This window comes from Pomacea canaliculata, linkage group LG2, assembly GCF_003073045.1.
Source record: "Pomacea canaliculata isolate SZHN2017 linkage group LG2, ASM307304v1, whole genome shotgun sequence".
NCBI classification, from domain to species: domain Eukaryota; kingdom Metazoa; phylum Mollusca; class Gastropoda; order Architaenioglossa; family Ampullariidae; genus Pomacea; species Pomacea canaliculata.
Genome location: NC_037591.1, coordinates 43,516,491 through 43,543,992, shown reverse-complemented (window position 1 = coordinate 43,543,992; position 27,502 = coordinate 43,516,491). Strand labels below are relative to the sequence as shown.

Here is a 27,502-nt window from a genome sequence, read left to right as displayed (position 1 = left end):
AACAAATCCGCTGTCAAAGGACATACTATCAACATGGCTTGTGTTACTAAAAATAGTTTGCGATCAAACGGTGGCGTTTCGTTGGATTGCTCCTTTCTGCTCTTGGCCGCAATACTCTCACCCCGGTACTACTTACACCTCAGGCGGTCGAAACACCAGTAAAGAAATGAGTCATCGTGCAATTCATTTGTATTTAAACGTTGTTTGATATGTAAAACATCGACCATCATGGCCGTTTGTGACGATTTTATGCCTGCGAGTTGTATGTCGACTGAAATTGGAAAATTTATTTCTCTAGCGGAAGAATGTGAGGTATAAATCCGCCGACAACTTTGAGGACAAAATTTTGCCACTTTCTCTGTAAATTGTGCATTCAGATAGCCTTGTTTCGTTTCAGAAGAGACATAAATCGTAAAAGACATATCAGTGCATGTCCTACATTTTCAAGATGGTCAGAACGCCCGGTAACATGAAAGCCCGAAGCCGCATACCTCCCTCATCCATGCTTTGTTGTCACTCAGTGAATAAATAATCTGCATACTTTACACGCTGCTATCTGGCGGCCATTTTGTAGGTAGCCATTTGCAATGAGGAACTTTATTTAAGAGGAATGACCGATGTATGATTTTTGAAATATGTGAAGGTAAGCGATGAAAAGTTGTCCCGCGGCCCACGTAGAGTCGAGCACACGCCATATTTCTCTCCTGTCTCGTCCCGGCGCAGACAGAAATAGGGTTATCGTTCCTGCGATTTCGGCAAATTTTCCCCAGAAACTTAATCGCTAGATAATTGGTTTATATTGCTGATATTTGTGTGTATATTACATTCTTTCCTAAAGGTACGTGAGTTCATTGGAATAACGAAAGTATTAAGAAACATTTTACATACCTAAATTATTTAAAATTGTTGAAGAATTAAAAATATTAGCGTGTATTTGATGCACCCCTCCTCATGTTTACTACGCATATGGAGTTTAGAATAAATGGCTTAATTATAATGATTTTGGTTACTTTTAATGAATGAGTATTGATATGGAAACTTTCGGATTGGTATCTGATGTGAAAAACGCGTACTGATTGTATATATTTCGCAAAGTTCATTAGGCATTTCCCGTTTCTTACCAAAACAAACCTACTTCCGCTTTATTTTTTTGCCTGGCACTTCTGGGCAAAGATCAAAATTTAAAATAAATCATTCCTTTTTAAAGTAATGTAATTATGCAGGTAATATGGCAGATTAAATAGAAAATTCAGAATACGTTTACAACACTGTTATAATTTTATCAAATTGATGATTAAAAGTACTGTTGTCTTTGGGACCGAAGTCTTTGATTTTATTCTGTTTAGACCGAGACTTTGAAAATCTTTTATTTTGACCACAGTTAGGCTATGTTAGATACATTGTAATGCATTTTGCACATGATCATCAATGTGAATTTCGTAAAGCAGATACTACTAGCAAGTTCATTTACCGTTAAGCTTCGGTCATGTACGGTCGTTTCAGGCACATTCAGATAACATTCAGAAATATAACACATACAATTGATGTCACATTTTAAGAAATAACTTTCTAACATGTTTAAATATGAAAAAAGTAAGAAACTCTACAAATGTAGCCTAACCATGACCTATTGTATCCAATAATGCAGAAGGTTGTAAATAGGTTGCAAAATGACCTTCACTAAAATCTGACAGTTACTCCAGTTTTGTGTATGTTTATATGCATGTTTGTTTAAACAAACATCATACATCCTTTGTGGACCACAACAGCCATACACATTGGAGTATCTATAATTTGTTTATGAACTTAATGATTGGAACATTAATAAGCTAAAATGTCAGTGTTGTGCCCTCACGCCATTAGATGAGGCTGACACCTAAATATTTAAACACAATACAGGCAGTCCTCGACTTACGACATTGTTCCATTCCTACGTCACGTTGTAAACCGATTCTCATTGTAAGTCGGAACATACATACAAACTGTATGTAAATAACATACTGTAAGCACTTATCCTATCCTAAAACAGTAATTATATAAAAAAAACCACATATAAAATAGGTTTAATTCTTCCGCTGCGCACACCAAACACTAAGTTGGCATTAGGACGTTTACAACGCAAAGCCGTGCAAGTGGAAAGGTTTTATACAGTAAATGGGAGATGTGTAGTAACCACGAAACACTGTAACTCGGGGCTGACATAACCTGACGTAACTTTTATTCCTGTGAGTAACTGTACAAGAAGAATATGTTGTTGTAGACAAATTATCGCAGCAGTATCTTGTAGACAGAAGAAAATAAAGTTAGAAGAAAGATGAAGTGTATTCCTGTCTTCAGATTCAGCTGTTGTGAATTGTGTGCCAATAGTTGTCACAGAATCAATCAAATAAAGACTTGCACAAACATACAGCATTTCTTTATTTTTAGATCTAGCTTCCAGTGTCTTTGTTCTGTCATATTTTCTGGTATCTGATTGTAAAATGTTCTTTAGTCTTGCACATGGCACAAACCAGGCTGTGGATTTAGCTTAATTAGCTGATTAGGGGATGGGTTTGCCTTATCTATTGAAAGTTGCCTTTCTGAGTTGTGTACGATGGCCTTTGCAGAAGAAAATATTTATGATGTGGATGTACATGCTATATTTCTTGCTTTTCATATGTCATGCATATGCCCTGCATGGGTGCATGTAAATTCAGTTTTAATGTTTCATGTGCTTCTGGTGGAGACATTGTTTTATATTGCTGTTGTCTTAAATGTGACATTTGGTTTACATAGAATTAAATGTTGAGCTTGTTGGTAGTGGGTGCAGGTATATAAGAAAGGAAAAGAAAGAGAACATTTTACATTTTTTAGTTATGTTTTACCAATATTTGTGCTTACTGCATTCCTTAGATACACTATTTAAAAAATTTGTTAGATTGTTCTTGTGAACCGCTTTTCATAATACTTTTATTACATCTGTGTTGCAGGTGGGAAATGAGTTTTCTCCCACTGTATATGTTTCTGTACACCAGTTCTAAATCCTCCCCATACGCCACCCATGTGTCAGTCAGGCCGTGAGATGTACGAAGGAAAAAACATTCACTACTCACCGGTGGACAACAAGCCACTATGTTCATTCAGCAACAAACAGTGCAACCAGCGGCGCCTCAGTGGCTATGGATTCTGCGTGCGGCATATTTTGGAGGATCCCACTGCTCCATTTCGGCGTTGTGCATATGTGGCCAAGTCCAGCCAGCAGATGTGTACTCAGGCCATACCACTTGGGGAGTCCAGGCAGTGAGTACTGTTTGCTATATTTAACAAAACTATATGATGTCCTCAGGAACACCAAAAGTTCTCAGAGTATGCATTCATTTATTTTCTTTGATTTTTCATTTATTTATTGGCTATAAGCCAAGGGGGCATTTTTAGCCATAACATCCGATGAGACATCACACAGTAATAGCCAGAGTGCTGGCCAAGAACTGAAAGTGATGGTATTGAAAAACTACTTTTGAAGTTGGGCCATAAATCAATAATGGCATGATTATTTCTATGGAAGCTATAAAGACACCGAAAATAATGACCTACTGCTGGATTTTGATAGATATTGTCAAATAATTTATCTTGATTTTGGCTAATTGAAAGTTTTCTTAATATTTTGGTGCAGGTACTGCAACAACCACATGCAGGTGTTGGGCATGCTACCACGAAGAGAGCGAAAACCCAAAAAGGAGAAGGACTCAGAAAAAGACAAGATAGGCAACAAGGAAAAAGATGCTAATTCCTCTCAAGAAGTCAACAAGATGACGTTTGGTGATCGACTTAAGATCAAAAAACTGACCAAGCCTTCAGCCCTTCTGGGAACAGTTGTAGAATCACCAGAGGACCCTGATGATCCATATGCTTTCCATGATGCAGCTCCAGATATGGTACAGTCTGGGATGAACTGCACACAGATGAGTCCTAGTGTTGGTGTTTCTTCTTTAATGAGTGACACACCTGTTAGATCCCCCCATCCTCAGACTAACCCAACTCCACTGCAAAACAGACCCTCAGCTGATAGCAGTAGTGGTTTACCCAAAGCAAAACTGTATCCAGAACTTGCTGAAAAACTGGAGAAAGTACGCCCAAATGTGGAAAGTAAGATCCCTAAATCACGAGCCCGCAGCTCACGTACTATGAACAAATTGCAGACAAAAATAGCACAGAACAAAATAAAGGATAAGCTTCGAAAGTCACAAGAATCCAACCAGTCAGAACTTAGCCCTAACCAAGTGGCTAGTCCTGAGCCAACCAGTTTGGCTAATGTTGGAGTTGCTAGTCTTGGAATACCAACAGTTGACTTGAATGCTTCAGCCGGTAGTGTTGGATTAAACTCTGTTCGCTTAGATTCCCTGACAATCCCAGGCTTGGAAGTGTTGCCACACAAAAGTGTTGACATGGACTTGAGAGGCATAAATATTGGATACAGTGGGGGGTCCAATGCAGCAGGACTGCTTGGACTTGATCAGTTGAACCGGGACTCTATGCCCTCCCCGCTTGTGTCTTCTCGTAGTGCCCTGCCCCCACCATACCCAGGCCTTTCTGCTCACAAAACCCTACCATTTTCTTCTACAGCAGAGCTACGGGGAAATAACCAGAGACTGTCAACGGGGAGTATGGCATCTGTCCCCGTCACTGTGCCATCCAGTGTTCCTGCACACTCCTCAAGACCATCGGCACAAACTCTGTCAACAGCTTCTGCTTCTAGTTTGACACAGTCGCCACACCATAAACAGTTGACGCATCAGGCACATGAGGTGCATCAGCAGCTGCAACAACAGCTTGTACATCATCAATCAAACCATTTGCTTCCACAGTTACTACAGCGCAATCCTCAGCAACATCAACAGCATCAACAACAAGAAAAGGCTCCTGCTCCATTTTCAGTGGAAGGTTCAGATCATGAGAAATATCTTGCTCCAGCAGTAGATCAGATAGCTGTGAACAGACAGTGTGAAAATAGTACTGCATATCCTCAGACCTCAGCTATATTGACATCAAAAGTGGGCCTGGTCTCAACTGCTTCACATTTGCCTACATCTTTGCCAGGTGGTATGGTCAGTCCAAGTTCAGATCTTCCTCCTCCGCCTCCTTACATGCCACGACCTGTGGCATGCTCTGTGCCTACTACTCCTGCGGCTGGCTCATCAGTATTATTTACTCGCCCTCAAAGGCTTAAAGGACTGTTGTCAGAGAAAGATGCACGGACGTGGTTAAAAAATGATCTAGCTGTCAAGGTTTATGCCATTTACGCACGCAGGAGGATTCGGAACCATGTTTTTGTTGGCTCCAGCATGAGTAAGTACAATGTTTCTGCATACATCTTGTGCCTTTGAAGAAGACACTTTGGGCACAGGATCTCTGAAAAATGGAATAAATGTGATTTGATTGGATTGATTTGATTCCTAGTGATCCTGATCTGCTGGAAAAAGGCTTTATTGTGGCTGGGGGATTTTTTGTAATCATTGTCGGCTTTATGAAATACATTTACTTAAGATATTAACATCAGGGTGGTTATTTTAAATTTGCCACAAAAAAACGACATTTCTCTTGTTGGGGTTATGTCATGTTTTCATGCTTAATCTTCTCATTGCTCATATCTATTCTTCGCATTTGTTTTGCACTTCCTTAGTTTTTTTGTGTGCGTGTCATGTGCATCTGTGTGTACGTGTGTGTCAGGGGGCACGGATGTGGCCACCAGTGTTTTGTGTGTTTGTGTGTGTGTTCCTCAGCAGAAGAGAGACTATGGGATCTTTACCTTTTTTTTAAAACATTTTTCCTGATATGATTACCTAGGCGTTATGATAGGCATTCTTCTTTATCTGAATAAAATGTTTATTTAAGCCTCTGCTTTGATTTTCTTTCAAGCATTCACATCTTTAGATGGTCTGTTTATCTTCTCTTTCCTTCACCTCCACCAGCTACTGGTGTGATTTATTGTGATAAATGAAATTGTAAGATAGTTATAAATGCAAGATTTGTGTAGTTCATACTCACACTCATAAGGAGCATGCTTGTAGTGCTTACGAACTAGAAGAAGAATAAACAACATATGAATGATGAAAGGATAAACAACAGTAAAAATAATAAACAAATAAAAGACAAATACAGAAAATACCAAGAAGAACCAAGTAACAAGGACTGAAAATATTCTGATTTTGCAAAGGTAGTCAAGGAGGTAGCAATAAGCAGAAAATGGAGAAAGGTGTGAAAAAGTACTAGCATTGTGTGAACTGTTGTTAAGAGTAATGCTTAAGGAAGAGATGTATTTTCAGTGCACATTTAATGGATTCAATAGTGGGTAGGTGTTAGATATGGAAAGGAGAGAGTTCCATTATTTTGCTGCACAATAACTAAAAAGTTTGTGACGATGTGTTTTTGTTCTGATGACAGGAATAGTTAGGAGGTGTTGGTTGTCTAGCTGAAATGTTAGAGTAACTCAGAGAAATAGGGGAGGAGCCAGCAAAGAAATAGTATAGTTATATACACATACATATTTTTTAACAGACGTAGTTTATAGTCTGCTTTTCAAGATATAGTATTGATGATTAGGATATTTGTAACAATAATTAGCAATTAGGATATGTCATCATGTACTTGTCTATGTTTACCTTTTTATAATAACTCTAAATTGTGCATTCAGGATCGTCCCTGCAAATCCTCGTTGACTTTCCAACTCTGATTGGTTAGAAGTCTCTAAACAGACTGTAGACCAGGGGTGGGCAATTAATTTTCCCAAGGGGCCACATGAGAAATTGGGATGGTTTTAGAGGGCCGGACTAATATAGTTAACTCAGTTTTACCCAATACTGTATATATAGTATATATACTGGCGGGCGGGCCAGCGGGCGGGCTGGTCAGAGACATGAGGCGGGCCGGCCTTTGCCCAGGTCTGCTGTAGACGCTACACTAGTTAAATTGCAGAAGCAAGCTGTTATGACCTTACGGTTATGGTCATTACTATGTAAGTGGTGTTTGAATGATAAATGGCTTGGTCTGCAGGTCTGTGTGCATCAGATGAAGAGAACAGCTGTGATGAAGATGAATATTCTGATATGTTGCCCTGGCAGTCTGACTGGTGTGTCATTTCTGATGACGAAGAGGAAAATGAGCTGGATGCGTGGGTGGATTGTATATCCTTTATTTTAGACTTTGTTTCATCAAATTTTCCCTATTTTAATTTAGAGGATATAGAGCTTCTATTGTACCCATTAACACAGAATGCTTCATATTTGTCCTGATGTTTAATACAATTGATTATAGTGCTAAAGAATCAATCAATTTTCCCATTCAAATAAATGTTTATTTAAAAAACCAAATTATTTTTGTAAAACAAGGGAAGCCTGTACTCATGATTACTCTCCCCTTGCATGACCTCCTTAGTTATAACCTGGTTATATCCTTGCAATACCTTTAGTTGGTTCAGCTGGCATTTTTCACATTTATTTTAAGTTTGTAAAAAAGTCTACAGCATTAGGTTTTATGCATTGTTAAGGTGCTTAAGTAATCCGTCATGTTTGCTTCTTCTTTGATATTAGAGATGGGGAGTTGCCCTCAGATTTGCGGACAGCAAAGCTGGGACTATTGAGGGCTAGGCTACGGCGTCAGTGCAGCCAAATCAAGCATGCCACTCGAAGCAACACCAGCATCACACGAGCAAGCATCAAATTTACACTGTCTCTCATTCGCCTAGCCAAGGAGAACTCACGCAGTGCAGCCCAAACTCTATCTGAAATTCTTCAAAGACCTTTGCATTGGCCTGGAGAAAAGTAAGGATAATTAACAATGATGTCAATTTAATTTATTCTCAATAAATGCAGTTCTTTGTTTCTTTGCTATTACTTTCCCCAAACTTTCTTGCTGTATCACTTCAAACTGCTTCTTAAAAAAATGAGATGGCTGATGATACTTTATATTTGTTTGGCTTATGACTTTGTGCACGTGTGTGTGAGAGAGAGAGCGCATTGTAAATTTTGGTCTATTGAGTGCACATGTATATAAGCTGCATCCACTTAATTTTTTTGTTCAAATCTGTACTTTTTCACAAATAAACCGCACTAGTTTATAAGCCATAAATACAGCTTGAAAGCTGCATCGTAATTATTTCATCTCATTTTTGGCATGATGAGGGTGTGTACTTCAGCAACTGATCTGAAGGCTTCAATTGTATGTGGCTTTGATTTTAAAATACGAACAGTTAACACTGTAACAACTTTAACAGTTAACATTTTAAAATAGAGCTTATGGAAAAAATTAATTGGAATCTGAAAAATTCAGAAAAATCTGCAAACAATCCTTATCGCTGTTTAAACCATAGGGTTTAAAGCTGTGGGAAAAAGTTGCGGCTTATAATCTAAAATTTACGGTACATGTTAACATTTTGTTGGTCATCTTTTCAGTTCATGCTGAAGTGAAAGTGACTTTTTTTTTGTCCACTTCAGACCAAAGAAACAGAAAGCAATCTGGAGAAAGGTATGCCTGTACAAAGATGCTGATGACAAACAGTGCAGCAGCATGTGTTTACCTTATGCCAATCACTGTCGCAAACGTATCCTTTATAATAATTGTGTCATCTGTGTCCTTGTATATTGTTTTATGCAGATAATGGTTTACCAGACTTTTTTTATAGCTTGAGTTACGCAAGTGTGTTATGTGAAAAGTCTTGATATATTGCTTCAAATCGAAGTGTCCAAGACAGATTATCCCTAACTGTTAACCAGACATTATGTACAATGTGGACCAGCAGCTTTTTCAGTTCTGTACTGCCAAGCTCCCTGACAACACCCAGTGCTGCATGCCTGTCATAGACCTTCGCCGTGATGTGCCACTTTGCTTCCCTCATGGGGCCACATTGGTATGTTTGTGGAAAAGCATTTTGGAGATTAAATAACTTTGATCTTTGACTTTGTGTAACAAATGCAAAGAGCAATTAAATACCCTTTTTTGATTTAAATATTTACTCTGAATTTAATTGTGTGCAAACTTGTAGTATTATAGAGTGTGCTCAAATGGTTTGTAAATCCCATCTTTTCTTAGAAGCAAGTCATTCTCTGGGGATTAATGATGGAGTCCTAATTTTTGCTTTTATAATGGTATGAGCATTTAGGAAAAACATACTAGGTACCATGTCTGTAACAGGACAAAACACAGAGAGAAGAGATTCAGGAGGTAAAAAAGCGACCGCGCAAGAAAACCAAGCCCCCAGCCCTCACAAGACCGCCACGGAAAGGAAAAAAGAAAAAATCCAAATACACTCGACCACAAAAACCTTTACCCCCAGATCGTCCAATTGGAGACATCAGTAAGTTACTATTTCCTTGACATAAAGCAGGAGACACCAGCAAGCTAATTTTGCATTGACATAAGACAAAACTTGCCATTAAGTAAATATTGCTTTGATTTAAGACAGGAGACACCAGTAAACTAATATCACTTTGACAGAATCTCCTCTTAGCTGTGGGAGTATCCTTGTTTTAATCATTAACCCTGCTTGCCAGTTTTGTGTGAACAACTTATTACTTTATGTAGGAGGGAAAAAACAAGAAATTAGGATCTTTTGCACTGACTCTAAAGATCATCTTGCAGTTGATGGCTGTTTTATTTTCTAGAAGTTCAAGAATGCAAGCTGTTGGCTGTTTTTTGTTAGGTGTTAGTTGTTTTTAGCCACATGCTTAAGTGAGTGGTTCATCTTGTGTCAGGTATGCCAGAGACAGTTCTTATGGATGTTGACATGACGCGAGTCAATCCTCACGCAGACACCACTTCCATGGACTCTCTGCCTGCACCTACAGGTGTTGGCATGTGTGCAGTGCCTTCTGCAGTCTCACAAGAGAGTGTGGGGGATGTTGTGGGTGTGGGACGTGTCATAAAGGATCCCAAGCACCTGGAACAGGCACTGGTTTCTGTGGACCTTGATGAGACTCTTTCACCAGGTATATTTTTACCTTTTATAGACCTTGATGAGACTGTCAGGAACAGTGTACATTGATTATTTCCTCTGCAGCAGCATTTGTATTTTTCCATACCTGCACTGTCAGGAGATATATTTTATGTGTATCATGAATATTTTCAATGTGTTATCTTAAATTTCTGGAGAATACTGGCTGCTCTAACTTTGATAAGACTTCTCCACCGGAGAAGAAAGCCATGAGCTATTGACATGCTATTTCTTTTTGTTTGCATCAGACTTTGACAAGCCTTTTGAGTTGCCACTGGAGCAGGCATCACGTTTGCTTGAAGAACAAGACTTTCAGGATGTTTTTAACAAGATTCCAGATGATGCTTTTACTGATATATTCAGTGAGTATAAATGTAGCAGAGTGGGGTCTGATTGTATGTAGTTAGTTTAGTCCTTGTTACTCCTCGAGGAGCATAGGGCCGCCTGATTGTATGTGGATCAGATTTATTTGTCTAACAAGGAAGACTATACCATGCTTGCTGTCAGAGATGTTTAGCCAGTCACCTTTGTGCTTGACTATTGCAGTGTTTGTGAACAGTGTATGGAGACACCATGTTACTGTGAAACTTGCTGTAAGACTACTGAAAATCAGTACTAGGGCTGCTTAGTAGTTTTTTCTCATCCCTCTGCCTGAGAACTTTCAAAAAAAAAAAAAAAGCAAATAATAATTTTTTTATCTACATACAAAAATTAACTCTAATCTCTATACATGAGAAATGATTCTAATCTCCGTATATACAAAATTTGAAGAAGTTATGTGTATTGCAGGTATGGCCGACAAGAATGGGGACCATGTTACCCAAGATGTGGAGGAGTTGGAGCGGGCTCTTGCCGAGGCCACTAAAGACGTTCAGGAGGCACGGGAAAACCTAGACAAACTCCTTAAAGGTACCATGCACGTGGATGACCTTAATGAGGAGGCTAAGCAGCATGTTGTGGAGGTTCTTGCCTCAAACCTTCAAGGTTAGTTTGGATGTGTATAATTTAGGGTGAATATTTGTCAAACTTATCTGTGCAGAAAATGACTTAATGGTGTTAGATCTTATTATGGCTTTTAGCACGATGAAACTGCTCCCAGTATCAGACCTGAACATGATTTTATCATGCAGTCATACTGTAGTGTCCATACCAAAAATGATCAGTGGCTTGATGCTGTCATGTCAGCATTGAAAATTATTCTGTTATAGTCTTGTACAGAATGATTTGACTAGGTACTGAGAAGTATAACATGTTATCCGGTTGGTACAGAGACATTCAGTGATGTGTATGAAGTATGTCTTCTATGTCTTACAGGGTTTAACATACAAATGTAGTGTCATATACATCTCCTATGTGTACAGGGCTTAATATAGAACTGAAATGTTTTGGTTTTTTCAGGGTTTAACGTAGATGCAGTGCATCAGGCAGACATGACCACAGCTGGTGCCACTAGCCTCGACATTTTCAATGGTGTGACGCGAAGCCCCAGTGTGGGTGGCCTGTCACTGTCCATTCAACAGCCACCACATCAACAGCAACATATACAACAGCAGCAGCAGCATGTGAACCAATCCCCAGCAGGCTCACTTGCAGACTACAGCCATATGGTGAGCGTTGCTGGCACAAGTAGAGTAGGCCAACAGCCTCCAACAAGCATGGCAGCTTACTTGCCTTCTGTTGTGACAACTATTAATGGCTTAAATTTGCCATTGGCACCTGGGGTAGCAGCTCAGAATTCTGGTGCCTATCCTTCTCAGACAGTACTAACATCTCTTCAGGGTGGGTACCCAGGTACCACCCCCATCCAACAGGCAGCTAGTGCAACGGCGACACAGAGTTACACAGACAGGAGGTTGCCTCCGGTGTACCATGCAGTGGGGACCACCGTAGGTCAAGTTCAAAGCCAGGTTGTAACAGGACAGTCAAGTCAGGCAAGCCAAGGCCTTCCCTCTCTGGCAGGGTTTGCAGCCAGCCTTCAGGGACTGCCATCTGCCTTGCTGATTGGGGACTTGACACACTCTCCACATGCTGTACTGACTCGCTCACTGCCTTCTCTACAGCACCAACAGTTGAGGACAGCAGGAGGCCTTGCTTCTCCTGTGGCAAATACTCCCCCGCCTCAGGTTCTTGGGGGCACACTGCAGCTTGATGTTGGCAACAACAGCAGTACCAGCAGCAGCAGTCTGCATCAGGTTGTGGTGACCACTGCTCAGCTGCATACCCAGTCACAGCCGGTTCTGGCTGCACACCTTGCTGCTGGCTCCCAGACCCACTGGGTCCAAGCTTCTGGTCTACAGCACCAACAACAACAGCAGCAGATAACTGGCACAGGCTACCACATCAATGGTTTCCCCACAACCACCCCACATGCATATGTTCACCCTGTGGTCTGTGCAAGTCCAGCTGTTCCATCCAGTTCCACCCCCTTGCCCAAGTTCAGCACTTTAACTGCACAGACTAGCAATAGCCTAGTCGCTGGTCCACAGCAAAACATGCACCACGCACTGGTGGCTGGTAGCCTGACAGGATCAACAGTTCAAAAACATAATCAGCAGCTGGTGGTGGGAGCTGTTGGCCACCAGGTCTCTGGCTTGGCCACTGGGATTACCATGGTAACTGGACCCAAACAAGATCCACGGCTGACTGCTCTCTCACATTCCATTGGTGTTATGCGTAGCGGGTCACCTGCTGGACTGCCCGGTTATACTGGGCCCCACTCCCCCTCCCCCACCCCCCAAACAGTGTCCCCCTCCCTACCCCTGGCTGTGCCTGCTCAGCAAGGAACTGGGAGCACTTCCTAGCAGTGGGTACTTGCTAGGTTTTGTTGAACAGCTCTTCACTTACTGTCATGTATTTGTACTGTAGATGTTCTACTCTCTTATAAGTGCTGAGAGAAAGGGATGTCAGTGTTAGGAGTGCTTTGGAGGCTGCTGTGGCTTTGTGCCTTTGGTACCAGGAAAAGAAAGTAGAGACATAATCATATAAAAATTGGCCTTGTTGGCCAAGAAGAACAGCAGGATCTCTGGAATTGTAAGCTGCTCATGTTGAGGGTGATAATGTGCATTATGTTGCTTCAGGCACAATCAGCAAATACTGTGTACCCCTTGTGACCCCACGTGTGTGTGTGTGTGAGAGAGAGAGTAGGAAAAAGAGGAAGAGAGACCCATTGTCTGGTACAAGTGGACCAATATTGGTAGGAAAATATCTGTGTATAACATCTTAAAATTGCGTTTGAACTGCAAAGATATGAGGTTTAAGAGCATTGCAGATGTCAAGTCCATCCATAATGATGTAGTAGATTAAAACCAGCAGAAAGCATTAATAATAACCACATTAGGACAGATACAAGTATTTCCAGACTTACAATTTGCAGAACCACTGATGCAAAAGTGTAAATTTTACATGAAAGTTATTGCTTTCAAGGCAGAGTTCTAGTGGATGGTCCCATGGTGCAACAGTAGAGTGCCTCTCACCAAGACAGAATCTTGTGTAGTGTGTTCAGATATTGTCTCCAGCACGCATTTTCTCTCTGGATGTGGCACTTGTTTGCATGGCTTGCCAGTTTCACCAGATATAGCCTTAACTGCTGACTTGCCAAAAATCAGCAATCCAGACGGAATTGGTGAACATGCGTAAGGAAGCGCAGAGCTTGAATAGGGAGTTCTTATTATAGATACATTTTGTGGGTGGTTTCTGTGTGAAATCATGTCAGTGATGCCGAATTAGAGTCTTTGTATCAAGTTTTAAAAAAATGATAAAGCAAAATTTTCAATTTGGGGAGAGGTGGGGGAGAGAGCCATAGAGATGTTCATTTAGGTTAAACAAGGGGAGTGGTAGTCTGAACTGTGGTGTCCTTACACACTTAGCAACTGTGAGATCAGAGGTTGGTGCTTGTGCTAGATGTACAGTCACAGGAGAGGATCTTGTTATTGCATACAAAGCAGTGTATGTGGAGTAAACTCAGGGTGTTAAACCAATTGGGTTTTGCTTGTTCACTTTATTGTAAATATGTTGGTAAGAGAACTACTGTTCACATAGCCCTTGACTGTCTCTTGTCTGTGGACATCTAACTGAAGATTTCATGCTGAGAGGCTGTCCTGTAGGAAGATGTTCTTTTGTCTTCATTTGTCATTAACTTTATACTTTGCTGTTTAGTTAGCGATAGATTACACATGTGGGGCATTCGCATCCGGATCATAGCTGATGGTCCAGATGATGTTTTGTTTGCTGCATTATCTTTTACAACAAAGATTGTCATTGTCATTCATGTACATGGTCTTACACAACACCAAATACATCCATTTACAGTGTCCTACACAACAGATTCAGGAAACAGATAGCCGAGTGGTTAGGTCGCTGGTGTCGACTGGTGAGAGGTGCACCAGCTCAATACCTGCGTAGTGCAGCAAACTTCCCTCAGTCCACCCAGCTGGCAGGAATGGGTACCTGACTCCATAGTGGGTTGGGTAAGGTAGCGAAGGAGAGGAGATGGGCAGCACCCTCACATAAAGCTGAGAAAAGGGAGGTCTGACACCTTACTCCCCAACAACCCCAAAGCAACTCTTGACCAGGGGACAATCTTAACAGATTTCATGCTTACTCCATTGGCAGAGTCCTGGGTGATACAGAATATGTCTTAACCATTTTCAGTATCTTGCCCAGCACAGGATTTGTATTTAGGGTTGCGTAAGAGAACATATTTGGTCCACTTAATACATGGTCTCTGTGTTTATAGTGTTATTTACTGTTTGAAAGACTGTAGATTTTGTGCTGAGAGTAGCTGTTGCATTCCAGGACTGCCAGCTTAGATTATTGGGTTGAGAAAACCCAAGTGCACATTGGAAGTCAAGGGCTGGGGACAGCGATGTTCCTGTTTTAGATTAAATTATGTGATTTGAATCATTTTTGAAAGATAATAGGCTGTCTAGGATTTTATTAGGTAGTGGGGGCTTAGAAGTTCATAACAAGATCATCTGATTGTTTTCCCCTTATGATAACACTGAATAGGAACATTTTAAGTCTGGCCCCCACAACAACAAATTACTCATTTACATCTCAAGATTAAGTTACAAGTGGTATTTTACTAGACTTACTTTTAGACTGATGTACCTAGAATGAGGTGCAATGGTCACTCCGCAAAACAGATTATGTTAACATGCTGGACATAAGGTTTTCATATCATGATCCTAATAGTGGTTATTATAATGAAACGGGTAGTAATGAAAGACTGCTGTCTGGCAGATTTCACTTGATATACGCCCTTAGAATGTTAAATGGCCCGTCGGGTGATATTCAAGGAATCCACTTCTTTTTAATTTGATGGAATCATTTTATTTATACCTTAGAGTTGCTTTTAAAGTTTACAGTTACAGCAATTGACACTACTAGTTAGGAACCGGGTGGTCTGTGTGGTTGCATACTGTAACCATTGTTAGACAAAACTAGACTGACAAATGTGCAAGCTGATTTAGGAAATGGATTTTACCAAAGAGCAATATTCTAGAGGCATGACTACTGCACACTGTTGCCATTCTTGTAGAGTTAGTATGCTCTCATATCCGCTTCTTCACTTGTTCATGATCTAGTCTTCCAGCATTGTTGCTGCTGTTGTGTGCTTGGTCAGGATCTAATAGTACATGCTCAGAAGAAAAACTCCAACCTCACCAGTTGTCTGCTCATTGTGCAGAGTTAAACACGCACAGTACACTAGTTGATTTTAGAGGTCTGTTTTAAGAATTTTTATCAAGGTGACTAAAATAAAATTTTTATTTTAAAATTTGCTTTAATAGATGGAAGGTGATATTGTAATATTCTTGAACCTGAAGACTTTATTGATGGACACCATTTTTAATCCTGTACAACCTGTGTTTGTGCAAAGAAATCACTGCCAGCATATGGTGTAAGCTATTGATTCAACTCTAAAGTACCTGTGATAGAGATGTTTCTCGCTTTCTTAAGGTCTAAAACAGTGGTGCCCAACTTTTTCTCGCCTGAGGGCCGCACTGGACATGATATAAAATCTCATGGGCCAAAACATGGCAGTTTTGCCAGAATCATGATGTTAAAAATGAAATTATGTTGCGTCTGGTTAAATGAGCTGGCCGGATGAGGTACCTTTATGGGGCAGATGTGGCCTATGGACCATACGCTGGGCACCTCTGGTCTAAAACACTTATTTTGTGACTTAGAATGCTGCAATGGAGAAAACTATGTTGAGTCACAAGAATTGTTTTGATGACAAATTTGTTGCCCAGTCTTCAAAGAGCATGTAATGGGCTTCCTTATGGTCAGCTGCTTCATTGAAAACACATACTCAGTTTGAAAGAATTTCTATCAACTGTTACATTTCTTTTCTACCAGGCAGGTGACCTTCTCTTGAACATCTGTGGCTCATCCTGTGATGAAGGAAATACTAAGTTCTGGACCGATCAGGGTTAATTTGTCCCTATGTTGCCTCTCCCTTGCTGCTGAATGATGAGATGGAATTCGCTGAATGATGAGATGGAATTCCTTGGAAGATTTTAGTCTTTTAAAGTTGGAGAATATACACACCTGTAAAGAAACATATTTGTAGGAAACAGCTGAAAAACTTTGACACTTTGGCAGGTGCTTTCAAAGACCAGTGGACAGTTGTGATGTTTTGTCAGGGAGAATATTTTGTGATTATTCTGAAGGAAAGTAACCGTAAAGATTGGATAGAATTACAGTACTGACATTTCTTGGGATCTATGGTCATATCTCGTGATGTTTTGAGTATGCTGGCAGTTTCCTCTCGTCTTGTGCTCTTAATGTCACTGAACAGCGCTCACTTAGCAGATGCCATTACATGTGACAGTCTTCTGGTGCTGAGTCCAGTTTTCATTTTAAAACTTGTTACACACCTTTTGTTGACAACTTCAAAAGAATTGTGAGGATCTCAGGAGAAAATGTATGAGATTTTGTGCTGTGTACTTGGATGTTGTGTAGTAGACTAGTAAACATGTTTCTTACTGCCACACATTCCCCACACCCATTTTATCTCCACCCCCTCTTCTCCCCATGAATACGCCAGCTAAACTTTCTTTTTTTTTTTTGAGGTGTGGGGGGGGGGGTGAATATATAATTGTATAAATCCAACTTGGTAATGACAAATCCAGATGCATGTGATCAGACCAAGTATTCAAGAAATACTCTAACCATTAACATCTAAACATATTAAAGAGATATATGATCTAGAGCTAAATAAATGTTTTGAAACATTATTACTAGACTCTAGAGTTCACAAAAATCCTAGGCAGTTTGACCATACAGATATGACTGTCAAAAATCATGGAACCAGTAGTTTACTGTGATAGCTGAATTCATTTAAAAAAAACTTTCTTCAAGAGTGACTTCATCTTACTATATTTCCTGCTTGAGTCACTTTGAGAAATGGCATGCTAACTTGAGCCCTTTCTTCTCCCTTATCCCCACACACCCTATTTCAACCACCTCCATGTCCTTGAGGTCATATTTTCTTTGAGCTTCCTCCTGTAACTGAGCAATGTGTTGGATGTTGCTAATATAACAGCAATGTATGGGATGTTGCTGATATCACACCAATGGGTAGGATTTTTTTTGAGGTGTCTAGAATACCTCATCCTTTGGGTTCATTACGGTCTCGTAGTGCAACTCTTTTTTGTAGATTTGTCTGTGAGGTTCCTATGTACATTGGCCATATATATATAATTTGTCTTGTGCAAGGTTCATTGTGTACATTATTTTTAGTACATTTCTCATTCTCTATGTTGATGTGATTTTATTTTTTGGAGAGACTAACCTCATTGTTCGCAAGGCAGCTGATTTGAAAGACATGGCAGAAACTAGTAGATATTGGTGTGTGTGTGTGTGAAGCAAATTGTGTAGATCATGTATATTGACAAAGGAATCAACAGCCAGAACTCTCACTGTCAGTCAGAACAGTGTGCTTCAATTGAAAGGATTTCTGTAATGTGGAGAGCACGCATGGAAACCAGTGACTTGTAAAAGCAATCAGGCGCAGAAATTTGTCACTAGTGCTGCTGACTGGTGTAAATTTTGCTCTGGTTTGGGCATGGGACCCAAAAGGGGGGGGGAGGTATTGCTTGATGTTTGCATGTGGTTGGCTTTGCATGTTTGGCAAAATGTAGACAGAAAATAAAGCAAGTCAGAGATCGTGCACTTGAGATTTATCAGTCTTTACTGAACATCAGTAGCATCACAGCATCTTTATAATGATCAGTCTTGTTTTTGGTCATTGACACTGTGCTGTTCCTGCTAAAACATCCTGCATTTACCAGTTTGACTGCCACTTCTTTCAGCTTGTCTCTTACACAATCTCAGAAAAGAAACATTACACCAGTTCAACATTCTAGAATCATGCTCTGACACTGGAATTGTCTGAAAAAAGAAAGCAATTAAGTGAAGAAGTAATCATTAACATAAAGTAACACGTTGGAGGAGGGTTGGGAGAAGACTTGTCAGTTGCAGTAGCTAGCAAGTTTTACATCTAAAGTCTATCAATGTGAACTAGTTTTTTGTCACCTGTAGAAAATAAGAAAGATTTAATGGTTACATGCCAAAAGATCTGTATGAGGATAAGATGGGACCAATTGTTTGTGCATGTTCCTGTGTTGCAAGTCTGACCATCCCAAATAATGATTTGCTTGTAGACTTGGCATATAGTTGATTATGTACATCAAATTCAAACTGAACAATCAGCGGCTGCAGCACTCACATCTGAGGTGCACTGGTAAGATCCTGAAATGGCGCCGCAAACTTCCCCTAGTTGACCCAGCTGTCAGGGATAGACTCCAAAAAGGGTTTAGGTGAAGTTAAGGCAGTTTAAGGAGTTGGGCACTGACATAAAGCAGGCCTGGAGAAACCCCACTCTCTAATGCCTTAACTTGGTAAGGGAATGTCCTTTACCCTTTCAGGTATCTTTAACCATGTGGGTAACATTTGTTTAGGCAACCAAATTATAGTCATTTCACAGACTTCAGACCAAGATTAAAGTGGTCAAGAATGTGGCAGCATATACTCAATATATTCCTTGAGCCTAATTTTTATAAATGCATAAACTGCTTTCAGATATTCTTGAATTTGTACCTTTGGCCCTAGTTTAGACTCACAGGACATTTAAAAAAACAACAACAAAAATGTTGAAATAAAATTACTAGAAAGAGAATTTTTACACCAAGATTAAATAACTTTAAGTAGTGGCAGACATGATTTAAAAGAAAACCAGTTTTTCTCCAGTAGTTGTCTGTGGTTGTGATTCCCCAATCTAAACTTGTAGTGGAAATTGTAAAGTTCATATTGTGTTTTAGTGCTCCATGTTGAGCTTGTACTTCTACCATCAAGTATTTCCTAAACTATATTAATAGGTTCTTATATGCTGCATTTTGGTAATGCTTCATTAGCATTGTGGTATGCCCTCTGAGTTTAAAGAGTAAGAGAAGGGAGGACATGACCACATCTTGCTATTGTTTCAAGGACTTATCCAACCACCACCTGGTAACATGTACTTGTGTAAAGGGAATTCAACATCTATAGGTTACTTATAAACTGAGAACTTTACAGGTAATTTCTTCTTTACGTTGACTGTTCATTTAACTTGGTGTTGAAATGGGACATGCATGTACTACAGTACTTGTGAGCTGTCAGGTGTCTTGTCTAGCATGTGAGCTAACATTGCATCAAAATAGGGACAACCGAATGAACAATGGCTGTCCTGACCATTATACAGACATTGCAGTCAAACAAAACTAAAAAAAATTACCTTTTTTGGGGAGGTGGGGAGGAAAGTAGGATGCATCAGCATTGTTGTTCATCCACTGTTGTGATGCAATAAAAATACATTGTCAGATCAGCATGCAGAGTCTGACTTTTTGTGTGCCATCCATTCACAAAACAGCAGTGTTACAGCATTTCTGTACAACTTTTATTGAAAGGAACTGGCATGACTGGAAGTCTGCCTTCTCTTTGTTTATCACAGTTTTTTTTAATTCCCAAATCCCATCTCATGTCTGCATCTTAGCAATCTCACCCCCCGCCCATGCCCTTCTACACTAACGCCCTGCTGCAATTGGTCCGTCGTGGCACAAGCCATGCACACCACATTACCCATCCAGGTATACAAATAAGTTCCACAAAAATCACCAAGCTTCTTCACATTACACACATTGCTAGGTACACATCCACATGAATATTCTGAACAAAATTCATAGTCACAAAACGTAGGTCTGCTTGCATCTTAGCCAACTCCACATCTCAACATACTTTGGGTGTGGTCACTAATTTGCAGTACTCCCTCAAAATGCAGAGTAACTGAGAGACTAACCCAATTTTAGGGACAATCAAGCAGCAACACTCAAGCACAGATATTTTTTTTCTCGGTACAGGAATTCTCTCCTGCATAACTACTAAACCATTCTCCCTCCCAACAATCAAGCACAGTCTTTACAGTGTTCCAGCATAGAAAAATCAAGAACACACTTTTCAGTCTAGCATCAGAATGCTTCACAGAAGTATACATATACCTGGCTGTCCCTTACCAGCAGGAAACACATTTAAAACCCGTTACAGACAAGACATGTTTTAAAAGCACAATTTTTCACTGCCATCTTCAGGTGGGAAATGTTATCTTGTTGCTTGACCACCAAAACTTTGTCACTGGCAGAAGTCACTAGTCAAAGCAAAGAACAGCAAAGATACTGAAGTGGCATATGCACTTAATAAGGAGTATCATTAGCATGTCTGCAGCACAAGCTGTCTGCTCAAAGGCAGATCAGGTTACTCCACATCGCTATATGCTGCAATTAGTACTATCTACAAAACTAATCACTTTTTTTCCTTAACAACCATGCACATAAATGGAAAAAAAAAAAAAAAAAGACTTCCCATTTCTATTTATAAAAACATTTTTCGAACCCTTTCCTCCATTCATATTTCTAGCTTATGTAAAAGCAAACGTAATAGTAAAGAGCAATATCTATTTTTGGACTTTGCTTAGGAAAATCCGAGAGCTCTTTGTCAATGGTTAAGTCGTGAAAAGAGAAAAAGGGTGACATCTTTAGGAAAAAGGAAATTCAAAATGTTAAAGTTTGCTTCAATCCACAATTCTAAAGGACTTTGAACAGCTGCCGATTGTATTCCTGATCCATAATGTAAATGACCATCTACCACAACTTATACAATTCACGTTTGTAGCAAGAGTTTGAAGTCCTGATGAGAAAATGTCACCATACACAAAGTCATCTCAAAATCTTTCAGTGGGGATTTATCATATTGTTTTTGATTTCACTCAAAAGATCCTACTCCTAGGCACCGGCTGTCAGCTGAATGGCAACAGGCTTCTGCAACTGATGTCTACACAACACTGAGTGGAAGCCCAGAAACCTTATGTGGTTTCCTACTCGACCCATTTAGTTACAAATCTTTAACAACAGCTGATGTGATTCTGTGGGGAAGAAAATGGTCCTTTATCTGTATGAGAGCTCCACAAATTATAGCTAGTGAGGAGAACAACACAATAAGATGGTTTTTACATGGTTTATGCATTTAAAAATTACACATCTATCTTAACAAGAAGAAGTGATTGCCTTAACAGGATTTCAGACAATCACTTTGACTTTATGTCCTGGAAATAGAGTCCACAAAGAACTGATGCTGCAAGACCACACACTAATAATGTAAACCAAATTATATGCTCACAAACACACCAATGAACACAGATTTAGCTGTTTATAGAAGACAGCTAACAGTTCACAAAAAGAGGATAATATGGCAGAGGTACAAGAAAAGCAGAATATGAAAGAAACCTTGGACACAAGAAAGAACATCAGCATCTCTATAGCGAGAATGCATATGCACACCCAATTTAAGCGAGGCTGATCTGCACAGTGAGTCCACAACAAACAGATCAACAAAAGATGCTGGGAAGAGGGCAGAGAAAAACAGAAGACACAAAGGACAGGACACTTCCATTTAAGCGATCAACTCACACATGCAGCCAGTTTTGCTGAAAATGTCCTATAAGCAACACCAAGTTCTTGCTATTTCATGCTTATGTATCACTAGCTTTTGTCTAGCTGACAGCAAGGTGTTGTAATGGAGAATTCCTTAAAGATCTATGTGTGCAGGAAATGTTTCAACATGATTTTCGTCTCCAAGATGAGTATGCCCTTGTGACAATACTGTTTCTAGTCTAAAACAAATTGTACCCACTATGTTAAAACAGGCCAGTGACTGTGTCAGCTGGTTTAATGCATGATGAATGTAAATGCTGTTATCTTCACCACCAGCACAACTTCTCTACTGAGATATAACACAGAGATTAACTGACATCTTTAATGCATCCAGAAAGGGAAGGGGAAAACATTTCCCTTCTCCAACTGTGCCCTTTCTCATAAAAAAAAAAAAAAACAGCATTATGCTCACTCTAAATCCTTCATTTCATACCACGGGATCATTCAAAAAATGGCTGCTGGTATTTACTACTAATTTTATTTGCTGCAGTTTGTGCTATTATTATTGTGCATTAATGATCTATACTGTTGATGAGATCCTTAAAATCACCTGTAAGATGGCAGAGAATTAGAGTTTTGCTATAAAAATAAAATTTTTCGTCTAGAAAATAAACCTTTCAAACATTTTGACGTGCCAAGAACAGAGAAGAAAGCCTTACATGTCTGTCTGTGCACACCTGCATACTAGATTTCATGTAACAAAATGTAGAAACAATGACAGTAACTCAAATCTTTGGGAAAAAAATACTGCCAGGAAACACATCTTGCGCAACAAAAGGTCACCAAGTACAGGCAGCTGTTCAAAAGCTTGCTGCCTCAAACACCAACAAGCATGCATCAGGATGCAAGGTTTCATTATCAATCCTCACAACAACTCACAAAATAATGTAGCCTACGGAAAAATTAAAGTAGAACAGTTATAGGCACCTTAAAAAACCACACAATATTAGACTGAGCATTTATCTCTGTTATCCAGCGGCAGAAAGGTGCTAAACTATTGTGTCACTTTAGTCACTGAGCTACAGCAGTCTGCTGCTTCAAGTTTCATCTCTTAGAGCCTCTCTATTCTGGCAGTCATATTTAGAATGTTATATAATGAAATGCACACAACACACTGAACAATCACAGCAGAAACAAGTTGTCACCCTCACTGTCAACTCAAGCCTTTTTTTTTCCTAGCCAGCCCTGAGAAGTACATCAGCACACAAGCCAATAAGCAATGGACGTGTCCAGATTTCAACATAACCACACATTACAAGAGGAAGTGTGGAAAAATAGCACAACTAAATAGCAAGGTGGTAAACCAATGCACTTGAAGCAGGTCTATGCAAAAAATGGTACCTAGCACACGACCATGTTGGTTATTCTAGCACTTGTTCTATATAGCAGAAGGCACGAACAGAGAACTAGTACATACACTTAGAGCAGGGGCCAAAAAAAAAAATCACCATTTTCCAAAAAGTTATCTGCAGGTCTATGGTGTCAGTCTCTTACCCTAAAATATGTTTTGTTCAATATGGTCAAAACACCACAAATGTACCCCAAACAGAAATAAACCTAATAAATTTTGTCAAGTCAGGTTCAGCAAACCAACCTGTTTGTGTTCAGTTGACACAGTGTTTCTGATGCATTTATATCTCAACAAAAAGAGTAGGCTTTTCCAGCTGTTTCTTGAAGCACTTAAAAAATGAAACTATTCCAAAGTAAATCAAACTTGAGCTTATCACACACCTTGTGCAAATTCCTAAAATCAGATTAAACTACTCACATGAACACTACACTTTGATCTAAAAATAATACCCACACATTTTCTCTTGGTTTCACAATCTTTAACCAAAAAAACCCCAAAACAAATACAGAGGGTTAAAGTCACTGAGAATGACAGGACAAGATAAACCCATGCTGCAGTTAGAGATAAGCCTAAAAAATAGCACCGAGAGGTAGCTAGTAGTGATGTCATTTTTAAAAGAGATAAGGATGAATCAGATTATACTACCTGCACCTTGCTGTTGCACATCCAAAGGTAAAACAAGTCTTACCAGTCTGCACTTAAATTACCATTTTAACTCTGCCCTTCCTGGAAGAGATTTTTCTTTTCTTTATAAACCTGCTGTTATATACACAGCCATTGGAATGTGCTGAGTTTACAATGCACCATACACACCACCTTGCTTTTTCCACAGCAATTTATGATGTTAAATTTTCAAAGCCTACAAACTCCAGAAATAGTCATGAAAGTGAAAAATGGAACATCAACAAAGGCAAGACCTTTAACACACTTGCTGTACACCATGGTCTATGATGTAAGCTTACTGTCTACTGTGGCTTTGGCAGCGACAGTTATACAATAACAATTAGGATTTAGAGTATCCCAGTACATTATCTTGTTCCACATATATTCAGTTAACCTCTGGCTCTCAACAGAATATGATGGTATTACATGGCAAGTTGTGAGGCACACAAGAGTGCAGTTTTGCTAGGCATATAGTTTTCTCAACTTTGGATTTGCAGCAGTACTATGCTACATGGTGGCGAGCAAAAAAGAAGCCCACCTTCAGATGGTATGATGTGTTAGTCACTTCGAACCACTGACAGTGTTGACAAGATGTACTCTCTGAAAAATTTGTAATAGTGGAGGTGTACGTGCAAAGTGATTCCATTAAGGAAATGTGGGAAATTTTTCCTGATGAATTTCCTGGTGTTGGTTTGCCAGCAAAGAGGTGTATTCAAAACCTGCTGAAGAAGTGGTAAGCGGGAAACGCAAAGAAAAATTGTACCTTGTCTGTCTGTACGGCGGCTGTTGTAGCAGACATTGAACAGGGGGTGAACAGAAACCTTAAGAAATCCACTTGCAATTGGCGCAAGAAGTCAGTGTTTTCCACCTGTTTTATAAATGTGCGCTGCAGTGCCTGAAGCCATACAAAGTGACGTGATGCGACAGGCACAAACGCATTGACTTTCCTCTGCAACTTGCATTTTTTGCACCCCCCCCCCCCCCGTACCATAAAAAGATCTGCAACGAATGTCAAATATACCTTAAATCACTAATTCACATAGCAATCTTGTTTGGGGTCAAGTTAATACTTTTAGTATGTACAAACCAAAGTTACTCCCTTTCTAATAAACAACACATTTCTAGAGAAAGGGTGGGGTAGGTGTAGTTAGCCTAACTTTTCCTTGCAGCATGAAAAAAAAAAAGAGAGAAAGAGCTGAAATTCAATGTCTGACATGCACACAGTCCTCAAACTACTACAAACACTATGTTTTTATCCAACCCAGTGAACCAAGACATTTTGGCACCAGTCAACCTGGTACAAGACACGTGCATTTCTAGCAAAATCTAGGAGTGGTTCAGTAACTTCCCCTAAACAACAGTTCAACGCAAGCATGCAAGCAGTGGTACCCCTAAGTGCCATATAAACACCACTAATGCAAAACCCCCAGAAAAGCCTTTTGTAACACTTATGGTTTGCTGAGGTTTCAAAAGTTACACAAATTAAGAAATATTGCATAATTATCATTAGCAAGTCCACAGTTCTATTCACATAAGTACTGGACAAATGTACCTTTGTTTGTCCTTAACTATAAGACAACCTCTAACAGACTAAAATAACTGAATAATAACACACTGTCTTATGGTGGCCTACTCCTCCTAACATGCTCTGCTACTTTTTTGTCCTACTTTGTCATATCATGAGCTTGAGGGAAAATGAAGCATCTTGCCATCAACTCCCGAGGTGTCAGGATGCCTAAGACTGAACTGTCACAAGCTAAGTGCACAAGTGCACACACATGGGGGAATAGGGGGACCAATCTGTTACAGCCAGACATCCAATGGTGCTAATCTGAAAACTTGACTAGAGTGAAGAGCTCTAAAGAATCATCACACACCTATTAAGACTCTGCTTCTCTTTGTGAAATAATTCACAAAATAAGCATTACTAGGTCTCATGCCTAAATAAAATATAAGGTTATTGTATCAGTGAGAAATTAGCAAAAAAATAAAGGGGAGAAGCAGAAATTAGAAAACAGAATGTTGTGCTTTCTTGTCTTTTTTGTTTAAAGCTGAACACATTGCTGGTGGTCTTGGTGTTTTGTATGGAAAAACACGTCAGTATCTATAAAAAGGATGGCTGTGACCACATGATTTTTTTCAAACTCTAAATTTAGAAATATGAACACTTTGCATAAGCTTTCAAATTAATATTTAGGTCACGTTTAATATGGTGATTAAATTTTCAAATGACACATTTAAAAAAAAGCGGCATGCTTAATCTGTAGAACATTTAGAATCTTAGCTGCACAAAGTCAAGACAGAAAGTCTGTTAATCTATTTTCAGTACATGCCAGTATACACTTATTCATTTTTCTGGTTTAAAAAAAAACAAAAACATGCATGAAACTGTAACAGACTCCTGGCTTAAAAGATCTGCTGAGAACTGAAGTAGGCTATGATTCCTGGTGCAACATTTCGAATGGACTACTACTATATGCAATAGTTGCTAAAAATCCACGAAAGCTCCAGAAAATGCTTTCTTGCACTGAACAAGAGAATAACGCGATGTACATCTTGTGCACAAGTGTTTTACATGGCAAATGAACCTTAACATACCTCACAGACAAAAGATGTGACTAACTGGTATTACAGAATGCCTTTCAAAAGCAATGTTAAGATCAAGACAACCTTCCACTGTCTCCAAAACTCTGAACTCTTCTCAACCTCATTCCAATAATTTCCTTTTCTGACCAAAAGTCAGTGATAGTGTATGACGACAAGAGTCAATAAAAGACAGGAACATAATTATTACTCTCATTACTGTCTTTATCCTTCTCTCTGTTTGCTCTTACTGCAGTCATAAACTGTTTAAAGAACTGAATTACAAATGATCATAATTTAATAATGATATTTCTACAATTTTTTTTAAAAATAACTTTTTTCTTTTAGTTGTTTGGAGTGCCCGAGTGAAAATTCAACATCAGAATTTGACTTCTGCCCCTTCAATTTCAGTAGAGTCAACAAGGACTGGAGTGCAAGACTGGCAAGACTTGAAACAGATTCTACAGACTTGTATAAAAGCACTACTTTTGTGGCAAGACCTACCATTAGAACTCCATGGGGCACAGCTTCTTAACTACCATACATCTGAGATACTACACCAAGAGCTCTTCAACAGCACGAGAGTTATGTCCACAGCCAGGTCTGTTAAGGTAACATCCACTGATGTCCTTCAAGCCTCTTGATACAGCCATCAGAACTTAAAGCAGCTATTTTTGTGCACCAGCTGCTCTCTTCCCCTCCCAAGCTCTTTAAACATGGCTGGCAGCTGAGAATGCTGATGCTGGGTGCAGACGGAGAAGCGCTTAACGCTGCAGCGGTTGTTGTTCCAGGTCAGCTTCTAACATCTGTCAGGATACATCCATAGGCATTGCAGTGTCAGAGTTGAACATATGAACAGCATTTCCATCCTCATGATTTTGTCTGTAAATTAAGCAGAAAAGATATTTTTAAGTA

General features: G+C 39.6%; 2 protein-coding genes across 5 annotated transcripts in view; one reads left to right on the top strand and one right to left on the bottom strand.

Annotated features, from left to right (window-relative positions):
- Positions 1 to 135: 135 nt before the first annotated feature.
- LOC112557044 lies at positions 136 to 20,856 on the top strand. Of its 4 annotated transcripts, none has more exons than XM_025226631.1 (12): positions 136 to 312; positions 2,970 to 3,279; positions 3,653 to 5,325; positions 7,030 to 7,147; positions 7,566 to 7,796; positions 8,469 to 8,575; positions 8,748 to 8,881; positions 9,166 to 9,328; positions 9,726 to 9,959; positions 10,213 to 10,326; positions 10,754 to 10,948; positions 11,363 to 20,856. In XM_025226631.1, the coding sequence occupies exons 2-12, from the start codon at positions 3,041 to 3,043 to the stop codon at positions 12,763 to 12,765; spliced, it is 4,611 nt and encodes a 1,536-aa protein (XP_025082416.1). In that variant the 5' UTR covers positions 136 to 312; positions 2,970 to 3,040; the 3' UTR covers positions 12,766 to 20,856. The 4 variants fall into 4 exon arrangements, with proteins under 4 accessions (XP_025082416.1, XP_025082417.1, XP_025082414.1 ...); XM_025226632.1 differs by lacking the exon at positions 136 to 312 and adding an exon at positions 347 to 570; XM_025226629.1 differs by lacking the exon at positions 136 to 312 and adding an exon at positions 347 to 643.
- Positions 19,886 to 27,502, bottom strand: part of LOC112557045 (enhancer of polycomb homolog 1-like) — a 20,988-nt gene continuing 13,371 nt past the window's right edge. The window contains exon 15 of the mRNA XM_025226633.1: positions 19,886 to 27,469. Coding sequence (XP_025082418.1) covers positions 27,397 to 27,469 — 73 coding nt within the window. The 3' untranslated portion in view covers positions 19,886 to 27,396. The remainder of the gene's footprint in view (positions 27,470 to 27,502) is intronic.

Bases quoted from the DNA above. Each gene is read 5' to 3' on its own strand.
- LOC112557044 (XM_025226631.1), top strand. From the start codon at position 3,041: ATGTGTCAGTCAGGCCGTGAGATGTACGAAGGAAAAAACATTCACTAC. The intron at 5,326-7,029 runs GTAAGTACAATG...CTTGGTCTGCAG, and splicing joins TTTTGTTGGCTCCAGCATGA to GTCTGTGTGCATCAGATGAA. The intron at 9,329-9,725 runs GTAAGTTACTAT...ATCTTGTGTCAG, and splicing joins TCGTCCAATTGGAGACATCA to GTATGCCAGAGACAGTTCTT.